General features: G+C 42.6%; 1 protein-coding gene across 1 annotated transcript; it reads left to right on the top strand.

The window, feature by feature from the left end:
- Positions 1-4,319: 4,319 nt before the first annotated feature.
- On the top strand, positions 4,320-6,017 carry Glut3 (Glucose transporter type 3). Its single transcript, XM_017162153.3, has one exon. It carries the CDS (start codon positions 4,440-4,442, stop codon positions 5,940-5,942), a length of 1,503 nt encoding a protein of 500 aa, XP_017017642.2. The 5' UTR covers positions 4,320-4,439; the 3' UTR covers positions 5,943-6,017.
- Positions 6,018-14,811: the final 8,794 nt, after the last annotated feature.

Genomic DNA, 14,811 nt, shown 5'->3' with positions numbered 1-14,811 from the left:
ACATATTTCATTTGATTCATGTCGATGGCCTTCCAGAATTTATTCGGAGCATTTGCATGCATAATGACCAATTAATAGCTGCCGAGTGGGACAGGACAGGACACCTCGAGCACGTTCGACAACCTTTCCCTGCCCGATTGCAGTGTTTCCCTAATGAACTGCTACTCGAGAGCCAGAGCCTGAGGAGGGATGGAAAAAAATCAGCAACTTAATGTTGCATTTTATCGCCAAGACGCGCCGCTTCGCTCACCTTATCGCAGGCGAGGCAGATGAGGCCAGAGGGTTCCAGGACTATCTGCCTGCCCTCGGTAGGGCTGTTGGTGGTGGGAAATGGGAACGAATTCGGCAGCATGTTTGTATAAATTTTTTATAGGTAATACACTTAAGGAAACGACACTTAGAGTCATCATTACAAGCGCTTCGCCTGCAATAACAGGCCATCTTGCACATAGTTTTCGCAATTTACTTGATCCCCGGCGTGCGGCCCAGAAGGGATTGGCAGCTCGATCTGGAACTGGGTTCCTGAGGGGTTCGGCTTGGCCACTGGGAGTTGGTAACGGCTCCTGGCAACTGCTGGCCTCAAGTGCCCGTGGCAGTCGATTAGCCATATTTAGGCAAAGTTCGGCCCGCAGCCGATGGCGTTTTCATCATTCGCTATTGGCCATAAAGGACACCGGTGGCAGGTTACGAGCTCCTGCCAAAATAGAGCTGACTTTTAATCTTGAGAGGCTAGGAAAAATATTGAAAAATTGTATATCTTCAGCTCAAAGAATATTAATATACGAAAATCTTAAATTAAGTCATATGATGAGATAATAAGAATAATTTATGCTCTTAATTTAAGGCCAAAAACTATATTATATTTTTGTAAAAACCTTAAGGCTGAATGTACCATTAGTAGGACACAAAATGTAATTTTTGTATTATCCTAGACAACCCCTAAAGAACCTGGGGAAACCCGTCTCAGCCAGACAGAGAAATTTACCCCCTTACGCCCCGATGATTGCGAATCGCTTCTAATAATGCAATTGATTCTTGATTTGCACTCTCCATTTTCCTAATAATGCCCGCCGGAAAAACGGGAAAAGCGAAGGAAAAAGCGCCCAAGTCGCGAGGGCAACGTGCGCATTCCATAAATCGCCGCTTCATTTTCGCTACATTAAACGTCAAAATATGAACCCATTTGTGAAACATTTTTGCCGCTGCCCAGAATGGCACTAGCCCATTATAACTACAACAACAAGGGCGACGGCACCAAAAACAGAGGAATCCTGGCGGACCCAACAATATTACGGCAATAACGAGACGGACAAAAGGAAAACTACAAGGCAGCGGGCAAGGGAGAAGGCTGGCCAGAGGATATGCCATGGGAAATGGTCGACTGCAGAGTGTTCTCAACTTGAAATGTTTAATCTTTTTAAGTAAAAAATATAGTAAGCTTTTAAGTAATAAATTACTAATTATTTTATAATACTTTTTTGCTCCGTGATTAACTATTTTCAGTTTTTTTTTAATATATTATTAACAGGAATGAAAGCTAACTGGAAAGTTGAGGTTTGTATATCTCTGGAAACTTCTGTCTAAAAGTAAAACTTTAATAGCAATACAAATATTTTATATAAAAATACATTTGTAAGTTTATTTTAAGCCAACTAAAAAGTGAAGTGATTCTCCACAATCTCTATTCCTTTAAATTTCCTTAAAACCACTTAAAACTTAAGTAAAACTTGAAGAAAAGAATAACTTGTGATTGGAGATGACATGGCGAGCTCTGCTACCAGCAATTTCATCTTCTTATTCATGAATTTCCGGCGGAACGAGTCCGCCGAGTGCCATTCCCGCTGTTGTCCTCGTCCTCCATCGAATGGAAAGGAACAGGAGGGGCGGTTCCGGATCCGGAATCGAAATCGAGTCGATGAGATGCGCACGTTCCTGAAAAAAAAACAACAACAATGGAACTCATATGAACCGTGCAGCATGACAGTCCCGGTCTCCGGGGGCTTTGACTCCCGCTGCAATTACGAGTATTTTTTAACTGCTTATTGCGTTTTCGTCCTCCCGATCCAAACCCATTTCCTGCCCCCCAGCAACAAGCAAACAAGGACTCGCAACTGAATTTCATTCGATTTCAATGCGAAAGGGGATCTCGAGAGCTCGCCAATAAAAATTAACGATACACGCATACACAGTTCACAAAATGTCGGGCTGAAGTATCTTGCTTTTCCCGTTGTTTTTTTTTATATTTTGTGGGTGGTGAAATTTCAATTTCGTTGAAAATCAAATTGCGTTTCCAAAAGGTTTCCTCACATGGGCATATTTAGAGGGGTTTTACTTTAAATTTTAAAGAATATGTATACTTGAATTAAGGAGGTGTAGGTAAGAAATTTAATCTCCTTAAGAATGTATTTTAAAGATTTATTAGTAAGGTTTTAGTTTTACTTAAGTAATAATCCCCTTGATTTTAATATTTAATATAATATTTATTTCAGTTTAAATTAAGGAATATTTGGTGAATATTATTACATTGAATAAGAATTTATGAATAATAATTAGACTGAATCTAATTAATCACTCTTAAGATATAAGGGTCAATTTTACATTTTTGAACCTCCAAATATTCTTAAATAAGTCTTAAAAAGTAACGATTATCTCTCCGATATTTTCCTCCAAAATAAACTAAAGAAATTTACTTACAAGTATATATATTTAATGATAATTGCTAACCAACCTAAAATATAATGATCTACATCAACAGTAATTACCAGATTCTCCTTACTTTCTCAGCAATTTTTATGGCCTGTCTCTCTATATAAAATTTTCTTTTACCAAACCATATAAGCATCCCCTTTATAACGATACAACCTCCCATCCGCAATCACAACATCATTAAAAATCGCTGCTCCACTTTTCTCAATTAACCGCTACGAGCATCGTAATTCTGCGACTAAAATCTAATTTAGTTCGATGGGATATGTTGCTATAAGGAAAAGGAAGATGCCAAAATATATATTTTTGGCACAGCGTAAGGAGGTCGTACCCGTACTCCAAAGGTCATAACAATATTTTCACGTTTTTCCCAAGTCCGGAATGAGTTTTTGAAATTTATTTGGGGCTCTGAGGAGGAAGAAACCCCCGAACCGATCCGAAAAACAGCCTTGGAGAGAAGGCAAACAACAGGCGAGTGCCATTATTTTGATACTCAAGGCTATTAACGTTAATTTTCGTTAGTTACGTAATACCTTACGCCCACATCCCAGCACACACACACACTTTCACATGCACACATATATATATCGAGTTCCATTACGGAAATTCCCATTCCATCTTCGACTTTTTCTCGGGGGTAAAACAAGCATCCGCCATGCGTGTTCCCTGGAATCTCTGTGTGTGTGTGCTTAACCCCACAACGCCCAACTGAGCATTTTCCAACGCCCACCCCCGGCACCTGCTCCATCGCTTTTCCTGCCATTTTCCCGGGTGTCTCAGTTCGTCCGGAGGCCGCTGGCATTAAGGAGATTTACGAGTACATGATTTTGCATGTTCGGTGCCCCCCGATGCCATTTAGATTCGCTTAAGTACATTTTCATCCTTGCACCCACACAGGCACACACACACACACACACACACGCTACGTGTGTGTATTTGCGTACGCATTTAATGGCCCATTAGTGCTATCAAATACGCATAAATATCTGCACTTTGCCGGGAGTACACACCCAAACCCGGACACCAGGACACCCCGGCGCCCGGACAGATACCCGTACGATTTCAAAATACGACTCCGGATGCGGGAATCCACACACATGTGCATATCCTCCGGGCGGCGAAACAAATATTTGCAGATCCCAGTTTATTGCCGACTTAGTTGGGGGCGGTACGGGGGATTTGGAAATGCAATATTGTAAATTGCCCGCCCATAAACACCCCGCTCCGCTTCCCCCCTTCGGCACTCTGGCTATTTTTGCTGGGAAAAGCATAATGAGTTGTATAATTACTTGTCCTACAGTTCGGCCTTAATGCCTTTCAGCATACTCTTTCTTATCGTTTTTAGAAAGCAATTGCTATTTGTTGGAATTTTTTATGTTTTTTATACTTAATTATATGGTTTAAAATATTATCTATAAGGATTCAATGGAAACAAGAAATAAAGTTAGCTTTGGAACACCAAAAGTTATGTAGCCTTCCAGTAAACTTGGATAGAAGTGGAATCTAGTCCCCATTAACCTCAAACATCCTAGTTCTGATAAGAGTTAAGGATAGTGTATCTGCTTTAAATAGGATTCGAACTTATTACAAATCTCAACATAAAAATCTCAGGGCTATAAAAGTACCCATAACTTAGTAGACCGAAAAACAATTTGAAATTTTGGAAAATTCACAAAAACACACACATTGTAAAAACTAATTCTAATTTCTTGGCCAAAACATAATCGCTGCCGATGCTTGGTAATAAGCCAGCGGAAGAGGAGGAACCTCCGCCGCTTGAGACGCGCACACCCGCAACCCAATCCTCGAGGCAATTGAAAACAGAGAACAGTACTCATGAATCAGAGGAACAGTTAGCCGGTCACCGCGTGAACAATGCTGGACTGTACACCGCCACCTTTTACAGCAACATCGGATCCTTTTTCTTCGGGATCGCTATGGGCTGGTCTGGCGGGGCTGAGAGATCGGTGATGGAGCGAAGCTCTTACGGCTTCACTCCCTCGAAGGTGCAGTGGAACTACATCTGCATACTGCTCACCCTGGGAGCGATGGTGTGGTGCCTGCCCACTGGTTTCCTTTTGCGGTTCTGCGGCTGCAAGCGGACGATCCTAGCGCAGCTTCTCCCGAACACCCTGGGCTGGTGCCTCACCACCTGGGCCCAGAGCATTTCGATGCTGTACGCCGGTCACTTCATCCTTGGCATGTGCGGAGGAGCCCACTGCGTGGCAGTGCCGATCTACAGCGCCGAGATCAGTTCCGTAAGGAATCGCGGCATCATGGGCGCCTGCTTCTATGGAGCCTGCATGGTCGGCGTGTTCTACAGCTTTCTGATGAGCACTTTCCTGGAAATTAAGATCGTTAACTTCCTCAATCTGGTCCTGCTTCTGCTTGGCCTTTTGCAGTTACTGATGCCAGAGTCACCGGCTTATTACGTGAAGCGGGGGAAGATGGAGCACGCGGAGAACAGTCTACGGTTTCTGCGAGGCAAAAACCACGATGTAAGCAAGGAGATGGCCCGTCTGACGAGGGATCCTTCGAGCAGCGTGCACGATCAGCACCACAGTCCGGAGCAAGGTTTCAAGGAGGTCAGAACGAAACTCGCCCGGGTTCTGGTGCTGGCCGTGCTCCATAAGCTGAGCGGCGGCTTCATCGTCATCGTATACGGCCACCGGTTGCTGGCATGCCAAATGCTGTCACGTACGCTGGCCATAGGACTGGGCGCGTCCGGTGTCGTGGGGTTCCTGGTGTGCCTGTTCCTTGTAGAGCGAGTGGGCCGAAAACCTCTGATGATTGTCATGTCAGCCATCATGTTCTTCGCCACGATCATGCTAGGCATCGGCTTTAAGCTGTATTTGGACAACGGGGGGGAAATAATTCGATGGGTTATGTATTTCTGCTTGGTCGTGTTTGTGAGTGCCTACACGGTCGGACTCGGGACCCTCACCTGGCTGCTCACCGTGGAGCTGTTCCTGCCGCCCATGCGGCCGCTGTGCTGCTCTCTAGCCGCTACGGTTAGCTGGCTGACCGCCTCCTTTGCCATCTACTGGTACTCCTACCTTAATAAGGTCTGCCGGCCATATCCATTCCTAATCTATGCTATCCTTGCCGTGTGCAGTTTGCTCTTCACGCTGGCCTACATGCCGGAGACTAAGAGGATCTCCGAATATAGGATCCAGCAACGAATGCAGAACAAGAACCCCCCGGCCCCCCGAAACAGCGAAGAGACGGAGCCTTAGGATTCTTTGATTCACCTTATAACCCAAATCGTATTTGTATTATAAAATAAAACCTAGAGTGCTTTTGTTAACACATTTTGGAGTAAAGAAATGGGCATCGTTTGAACGTAGTGCCTCCTGCAGTCCATCCACTCACTTTTGCTTATTAAACGCTCTTATTTATGCTGGCTCTGTGGCGACATTTTGTGTGTATTTGCGAACATTTTCTTATTCGCGTAATTAAAAGTTATGTTTTACACTGTAAATTCATTGCCTGCGCTGGCACATTTATGAATTTATGCGCTGTGTGCGAAAGCTGCCAGTGCTGGATTCGAGTTCCCGACTCGAAGGCGTATAAATATTAATTTGCATTTTGTCACATGATTTAGATGGCCATTAGGTCCAATTAATGAGGCACTGCAACTGCGGGTCTCATTGAGATAAATGCCCAAGAACGGAGCGACCGATGGTCGCCATTGCGGCCTGAATACTGGAGTACGGAGCCTGGTATATACGATTCCCAGGCGATCATCTCGATTTATCTATCCGCAATTAATTCAATTAATTCACCTGACCACCAGATACACACGCTCACCTTCCCACGAGCTCCGCATGCAAATCGGGGTTGACATTTTGCGGCAAATATACGAGGCACCATAAAAATAGTTTACGACTTTTAATTACGGACGCAGCGTGCGGTCTCCAGAAGCACAGAGCCGGCGGAGGGGAAAAAAAATAAATATATATAATGGCTGAGCCTTCTGCCTTTTGTCTTTCCTTGGCCGCCTCTTCCTGGCTTATTTATTGGGGTTTTAAGCCACCATTTTGGTGGCTCCGCCGGCCTTTGTAATTCCCCTGAATTATATCTCAATTCATTCCCCGGCTATAAATTTGATAAATTTCTCATTTCGCTTACCTGCCCCGCTGGGATCTCGGATCGAGATCTCCGGATCGGATCGCTGGATCGTAAATAAACGGAGGACTCCACTCCGCCGCAGGCTGATTAAAATGTTCAGCTCAGGTTAGGTTTCTCGGCCGTTCATTATGCATCTCGCGGCGGAAATTTAAATGTATAATTTCATTAAGTGAAATGGAAAATTAATTATTCGAATGTGCGCTTTGGACGGAATGAACAAAGGCCGTTTGAAGTGAATCGTAATGAGTTGCATTCGCTAATTGAAATGGCATTCAAGTTCTTATCGACGGCGATGAGTCAAGGTTTTATTAAATTATTGAGTTGTTTTTAAGGAGCTTACATACATTAAATGTTGCAGTTTATACAAAGTAATTCATTTATAAAACAGATATAGTAATAATTCAAATTCAACAAGCAATGTCTTATAAGCCTAGAATATAAGTTGTTGGCTCTCAATTTTTAGATTTCTCATAGTTTTGACTATCAAGTCAATTGTACAAGTGAAAGTCCTCTTTATGAATGGCCATAAAAACTTGAACTTGTAACATTTTCCAAATTGAAATGAGCCAAACAATGATCCTTTATCAGCCCCATTTAATGCCCTCGAAGGTCCGCATTGGTTCTGCACATTCAAGTGCTCATATGCGAATGTATAAATCCGCATCTGATAAACCTCGAAATACACTCAATTTGTGTGCGAACCGACTTCATTTCGCCTCGAGGCGATGGCACAAAAAATAAAAAAATGAAAGCCAACAAGGAGCTGCTGGGAAGCGCATGTGCATAACCGCCCATTTGCGTGGGCGCGTCGAGTTCTCCTTGGCCAAGCTCCTTGGCTACGCTCCTCTTTGCTCCTTTTGCCGGCGAAAAGGATGGCACGAGATGGCCGAAACACAGTCCTCGACGAACGAAGGTGAAACTGGAGGCCACGAGCGCAGCAGCTCCATGAGCTCCAAGTCGTCGTATTGATTTTAGTGGCGCATTTACGCGCGATTATCGTTTAGTCGGCGATGCCCGAAGTATTACGAGAATTGTTATGGCCACCGAAATGGCTCCAAACGATGCTCCCAGCAATTGCCAGGAACGAAACCGAGACGACGACGTCATCCTCATCGCCTTCGGCTTGCGGAGAAGCTGGAGAGTCAGACTGCCACTGCCGTCGGGTTGGTTTCTTGGCCAGGAATCTGAGCAGGAGAAGCCAAAGAATTGCTTTGCAAAAAATTGCAAACTTTCTTTTGTTCCAAGTTGCCGACGGGCAATGGGTAATTTCTGTTGAAGCCACAAGAGTTTTCATTAAACGGAAGCCTCTAACTCGTCATATGCAATTTTAATTACACATGGGAGTTGAGCACAAAATTTACATAGCCAATGCAGGTGACACACTTAAGTATAATAAAGAACAAAATAAACATTTTGGATGTGAGAGTATTTTCATTTTATTTCAAGTAATTTGAACCGATAGAATCTTTATTTAACATGACACGATCTCTCGGTTTTAAGTTTAATGTAAGCCAAAACGAAGACCCTCTCCAGCCTCGTACCGATCGAACCGAAGAATATGGAAAGGCCAAAAAAAGCGGCCCCGAGGAAAAGAGAAAACACAGCCAAGGCGAAAGGATGCATGAAAATTGCTTTCATATTTCAGGTGATAATGGTTTCCTTATGTGAATTTACAAAACATTAAAGCTCCTGCCACCGCTGCTGTTGCTGCTGCTGCTGCTGTGCACGGAGTATACATAATTTGGCCAAAAAGCAATTCACGTTAATGGCGCAAAATCCCAAAAGGATAAGGCGGCGAAAAAAGTGTTTCCCCCGGAGCTCTCCTGTTCGCCGCTGCCAGCGAACGGAAATGGCGAAAGGACATCCGAAGATACGAGCACGATACGCGATTCGGGGGGCGGGATTTTGGATTTGGGATTCGGATCTCGGATTTGGGGTGGTGGGAGGACGAGGACCTCCCCAATCCCCCGTCAGGACGACGCCAGCGCCTCGTTGTTTGTTGTAATGGGCGTTGTACCGGCGCCGCAGGACGAAGGATCCGTCCCCATCCGGCTTTTTGGGGGCTGCGCTCCCTGTCAAGGATATACGAGGTCATAAACGAGATTAAGAACGCTGCTGCCAAGCGAACAGAAAAAAAACACACACAAAAAACGGCAAGCAAGTGGAACCGGGCCAGGTACTTGGTCCTTGGTCGTGCTCCTCCTCGCAAGGATTCGATTTTCTCGTATTGGTCTTGTGGGAAATGCCCAAGAACCATTTCCAAGCATCTTTTTACATTCCTCTCGCGCTGTCTTAGGTTTTTTTTCGAGCAGGACGTGCCTTTAACCTTCGCCCAGGACCTTCTTGCCTAGCTGCATCTCCTACCTGTTTGGTTTTTTTTTGCTCTACTCCAAGTGCAAATAATAACCGTGAATTATGAAATCTGCAAAGTGCTTTGTACTCCTCTTTTTATGCTCTTGGCAATTAACCTTGGTCGCATTTTTACTGGCCGCATCCGTTGCGGTGGGTTTATAAGTGCAAAAAATGAGCATGGTTCCAGGGATAACTAGTTATAACAATGAATCATCGTCCTTGGCCACAGCCTCACTCCTGGGATTATTGGAAAAGTTATAGCATACAAGTGTGGTATTCTGCATGACTGAAATTGGTACAAACACCTTGGAAAACTATATACAACCTTCACAGATTAAAAAGGGATCGTAACTTATTTGAAATAAAATTGAATTCTATAAGAAATATTTTAATAAACTTGGAATTGTATTAAACCAATTAATAATATAAGTTGTTGAGCCTAAACTTTCCCAATTACAAAAAAAAAATACATTTAAATCCAAATGAAACTAAAGATTTCCCTAATCTTGGTCACCTGCTCAGCAACTGCCTCTTAATGGGTTCCTGCACGAAAGACAACATCCTGTTGCATACGAAATGCCGCGGCGAGCTTAATCCTGCCATTCAAATGTTTATCTTTCAATATAGAGCGTCGTTAAACTAAAGGCGAAACGCTTTCTGAATTTCCAACGACTTAAAGAGACACCGTCGCCGCCGAACCGTAACAGCTGCAAAAAATTAAATGCAAATTAGAAAAACTCTCAAAAAATACAATCGCATTAGTCTCAGATGTGAGAAATGCGATATAGGAATATACATATCCCCTGGAAGCTGGCAGATAGGACAAGTGCGGTGTGGGGACAAAGTAATTTTTCTTGAGACTCCCTGGCAGAAAAAGCAATTTAGTAAGCTGCTGGGCCGAGGTCGAGCGGAGAGGGTGGAGAGGATGAGGGCCGTAGCCGCAGAAGAGCAAACCCAATTTCCTTCCCGGCCAAATGGAATCCGCCGGCTACGTGCGCCCCAAGAAGCGCGCGCGTCTTCCCAATAAATCTTCTTTACGAGCGCACACTCTGGCAACAATGGCCGTTCCGTTGCGTTCCACCCCCTGGAAAAACCACCCCATTCCACCAAAGTCCACACAGCCCCTGCTTCGCCAACGGAAAATGAACCTAAGCAAACTATCCGAATGGCATCTCAGACCCTAAGACGATGCGGCTCCCGAGGAGATGCACTGCGGAAAACCAGTTGTTGGTAAAGAAAAAACATTGATAGGGGATTTTTTGATTAAAGAACTTAGCATAAAATAAGTACATTTAGTATAGAAATTATGTAGAATTTATGTAGAAATTTAACAAATAAAAAAATATATACATATAGGTAACATTTAATATTTTAAAAATATTTATTTAAGGTTAAACTTCTGGTATAATTTTATATAAAAGATTAAAATAATTAAATTTGCTTTTACCTCTCTTATAATTCTTTTAGACTTCGTTTCTACAAAATTTAATTTTGTTTTAGTTTTAATTATATATTTTTTGTTTTAGTTTTTCAAGTGCTACCCCATTTTTCTCCGTGTGGAAACAATTGGCAGCCAAGAAATGCGGCAAAAAGCAAACAAACGGCCAAGAAGGCGCCTTCAGGGGTGGGTTCCCGTTTCGTTCGTGCGATGGCAGCCAGCCATCTTTGCCTCCTCCGCGGCCATCCTGCTGCCAGCTCCTTGCTTCGGCACTCAGGAATTCCGCACAGCCACCCTCCTGCTGGAGCTGGAGCTGCTGCTTCCGGCTGCTTTGAGCTCCTCCGACTGCCTTCGACTCGGCGGCAGCTGCCTCTGGATGCGAACGCACGAAATGGAAAAAAATGGCATTTAAGAAAAGCGAAACGAGAAAAATAAGGAGCTAAACGACTTTGGAAATTCCATTTGAGCAAACAACAGGCAGAGCTCCTCCCACTCACCCCTACCGGAGGGGAGGAGGAGAAGCAGCAGGCTTGGCTCGACCAATAAATGGAAACAAGTAGAACCATTTCCCAGCTTTAAGTTGGTTACTTACGTCCACTGCTTTATTGGCTTTGCCAGAGAATTTAACTCAAAGTAATGTGCTCTACGTTTCTCTGCAAAGATCCTTTCGAAGGATCTTTTAGATTTCTATACTTTTTAGAAGAACAATTTTATTTAAATAGAAAAGGTTAAAGGAAGTTTTTAGAGCATCCAATAAATTTGCATATACATATGTAGATATAAACCCAATGAGCACTATACATATTTTAATATATAATATTGAATCCATGTGTGTACTCGCATGCGGGGCTAGAGCAAAGGAGCCGCAATAATGCAAATGGCAAGAGACCCGAGCATCCGATCCAATATTTGCGGCAATAAATAAATTTAATGTACAAACTCCGGGCATGCAAGAGAATATTAAAAATGAAAATTATATTCTGCCCAGAAGCTGCTGCCAAGCACGCATATTCATACCAATACGAGTATCTCCGCATCCCGGCCACCGCCCACCGCCCACATGTGCGCAGCGCATTTGCATAAATATAATTACGGAGCGGAATATTTAAAATTGCATGCAGTAGGAAAAAAACATGAGCAAATTGAAATTATTATGATGAAGCCCATTAAAATGCGCAAATAAAATGAGCCAAGATGATGCAAACCGAACTAAGAAATTGTTTGAATCCCTAAACTAGAGGCAAGCTATTTAGTTAGGGAGTAAAAAATACTTAAATTAATAATTATAAACAAGAATTACTTTTTATAATAAATTAGAATTATCACATATTTTCTGAGGTTTTTCTTATATCTTAGATAATTATATTAGTTGAAAGAAAAAAACTTTTTAAAATATTTATGTTATGACTACACATCTAAAAATTTTAAATTCACCCTAGAACATCCGAAGAATAGAATTCCGAAAATGTGGAAAGCCAATCGAAGGGTTCAAAAAGGGATGCTGCATGCCTCGGATTCCTTTTCTTAGCAAAAGGTGGAGCAGGAGCAAGGCATTCATATTTATGCCCGAGGAGGACATCGGATGCTCGCACATCAGCATCGATGGTACACACTCCGTACGTGTTAATATCCTTGAGTCGCACGCATCCTTCCCTGCACGGAGCCATTGTAAAAATAAAATGCCATTGCACATGCTTTTTCTGGGAGGAAGGAGAAGAAAGGGACTTGGAAGTCCGGGAGGAACTCCTTTTGGGCGTGGCAGTTGCCATGCGGGACAAGTGGTGCGTATTCATTAAAACTTTATAATCACCAAACATGAACGATACGTGATTCGATTGCCAAGTGCCTGGGGGCCATTTATCGTGCATGAACCTTCGAGGGATGCGAAGGGAGGTACATATAGCTATCAGGCGAACATATGGGATTCTTGGAAGTCCTTAATGTTCATGCAATTTACAAGGAAGCTTGAGAAGCCATCTTGGATTGTTGCGGAATTCTATCTCACTAAACAAAAATTATAATCTCCATTTAAACACCTAAGTAAGCTTCAAAAAACCTTTAAAAAAATGCCATTACAGCCTGTCAAGTTGCCCAAATCGAATTCCTTTTCCCCGGAAAAACCTTTTGATTAGGCAAATTCGGAAAAGCGTTCACTCCTCTCCAATTGAATTTAAACTTTGGCGATTCGAGTGCAAACTGTTTGGGGGAAAGCGGACCGAAAGCGAATTGAAGAGCCGGCAGTTGCGAAAGGATCAACAATTGCAATCGCGAAAAGGATTCGGCAAAGGCAAAAGCAACGCCAAAGGAGTTTCGCTCGCCGTTGAATGAATCCCCCAAGCGGCTTTATGCGCAAAAGTTTTGCTTGTTATTTTTAATGGCCGGCAATAATCGTTAAATGTGTCGACTGTCGTCGTCGTCCCCGTTCTCGTTCTCGTCCTCGTGCTCCTTTCGGCCCGGACTCTGGATCCTTTCAGCTCCCAGTTGCTGTTTCAGGCTCCAATGCACTGGCAACTCAGCAGAATCCCCATCCTTGGGTCGTCCTGTGGCAACTCAACTGAAAATTTCATTTCGTTTGGCCAAAGCGAGAGATCCACAGCAGCTCCGAGTGTGGACGGAAAACTTTTTAGACTTTTTGTCGACTTTTCGCATTTTTAGTTGCGGCCAAGTTGAAAGTGCTGCCTCAGCAATGGAAAAGGGGTCGTCAGGGGGGCCGCCAGCCCCCCGAAATGTTAATTTCATAACCCGAATCGTGCCCGACTAACGCTAGTTTCATTTATTTGTGCTCTATGTAAATTCCCCAGAGCTCACGTTGCCACGCCCACATTTCGTAGCCCATCGCACCTGACTTCGGGGGCCCCTGTTTTTATAAATATTTGAGGATTCTAATCAAGATCCAGTTGGTCCACGAAAGGCTTGCAAAAAAGCATGAAAATTCAAGTGGCGCAAATGTCGTGTTGATTCTTTTCTGGTGGCGTTTTAATGCCGTGGCGAATGTGCAATTCAGAAGCGAATTAAAATGAGCATTATCCTTTGGCTGCATTTCTCGGCCGATGCTCTACATTTTTGGGGAAAATGGGATTTATTTTTGGCTGGGAGAAAAGTGTACATTTTAGAGGGGATCGTCAATATTATTTCAAATAATATTCCTGTAAAATATTGACATTTTAGCATAAAGTAAACTTAAAGAAGACACTAGATATTTCATTTATTTAATATTTTGGATAACTAGTTTATATAGAATTAATAATATTAGGTCCTAAAATTGACAATAGTAAATAATTTTTCAAAATTGTTAAAAAATAAGTTTAGAATATTTATATTAAACAATGCCGGAAATATACTTGCAATTGGAAATGAAAAACGACCATAACTAAGCCAAAAATTCATTAATTTTAATTCGGAAAACAGTTCTAAATTAGTTTTTACAAGTTTAATAAATCTGTATACTAAATCTAACATTTTACAGAAATTAAAATTTTTTCAATTTTTGAAAATTTTAATGATGTAACCCCTTATCAAATTTTGAAAAAATGGCCAAAAAATGTTTTTCCTCCGAACATGGCTTAAAAGATTCGGCTGTTGATGCTGATCAAGAATATATATGATTTATAGGGTCGGAAATGATTCCTTTACTGAGTTTAAGCCTTCTGACTAAAATTATAGTACCCTGCAAGGGTATACAAATAATGCGATTATCACAGAAACCCTTTTAGTTTATAACATTTTTCTTACGCCGGACATAAAGTAATGTAAGACTACATCTTAATTACCTAAAAATAAAAAGATCACCAGTTGTAAGACCTCATAATTAGCTCGAAAACGAAACCCCATCAAGATTTCCGCCCCCAAACAAAACAGATGGAAGGCGATAGTAACATTATAGTTAACCTGCTCGGTCCGACCATAATAAATTCAGTAGTCAACTTCATCATCGCTGTCATTGGCGGAGTGGTTTCTACCTGAACTAATGAACACGACATAATACAGCGAACAACTTCAACAGAACCGGCCGACAATGTCGCTGACATGTTGCAATGCTCGAAATTAATTATGGTGTTGAGGGGTTTTAAAAACGTCGGTGTCGCGATGCCCGATGTTCCCCGTTAATTACGACCTTTGTCGCCGCCAAGTGACTTACAAAAAACAACAAAAAAATACCTCTGAGCGACTAACTAATGCGAGGG

The sequence above is a fragment of the Drosophila kikkawai genome, chromosome 3R (genome assembly GCF_030179895.1).
Source record: "Drosophila kikkawai strain 14028-0561.14 chromosome 3R, DkikHiC1v2, whole genome shotgun sequence".
In the NCBI taxonomy this organism is placed as follows: Eukaryota; Metazoa; Arthropoda; class Insecta; order Diptera; family Drosophilidae; genus Drosophila; species Drosophila kikkawai.
The sequence above is the reverse complement of the archived record's forward strand: the minus strand, read 5'-3'. Positions and strand labels throughout refer to the sequence as shown.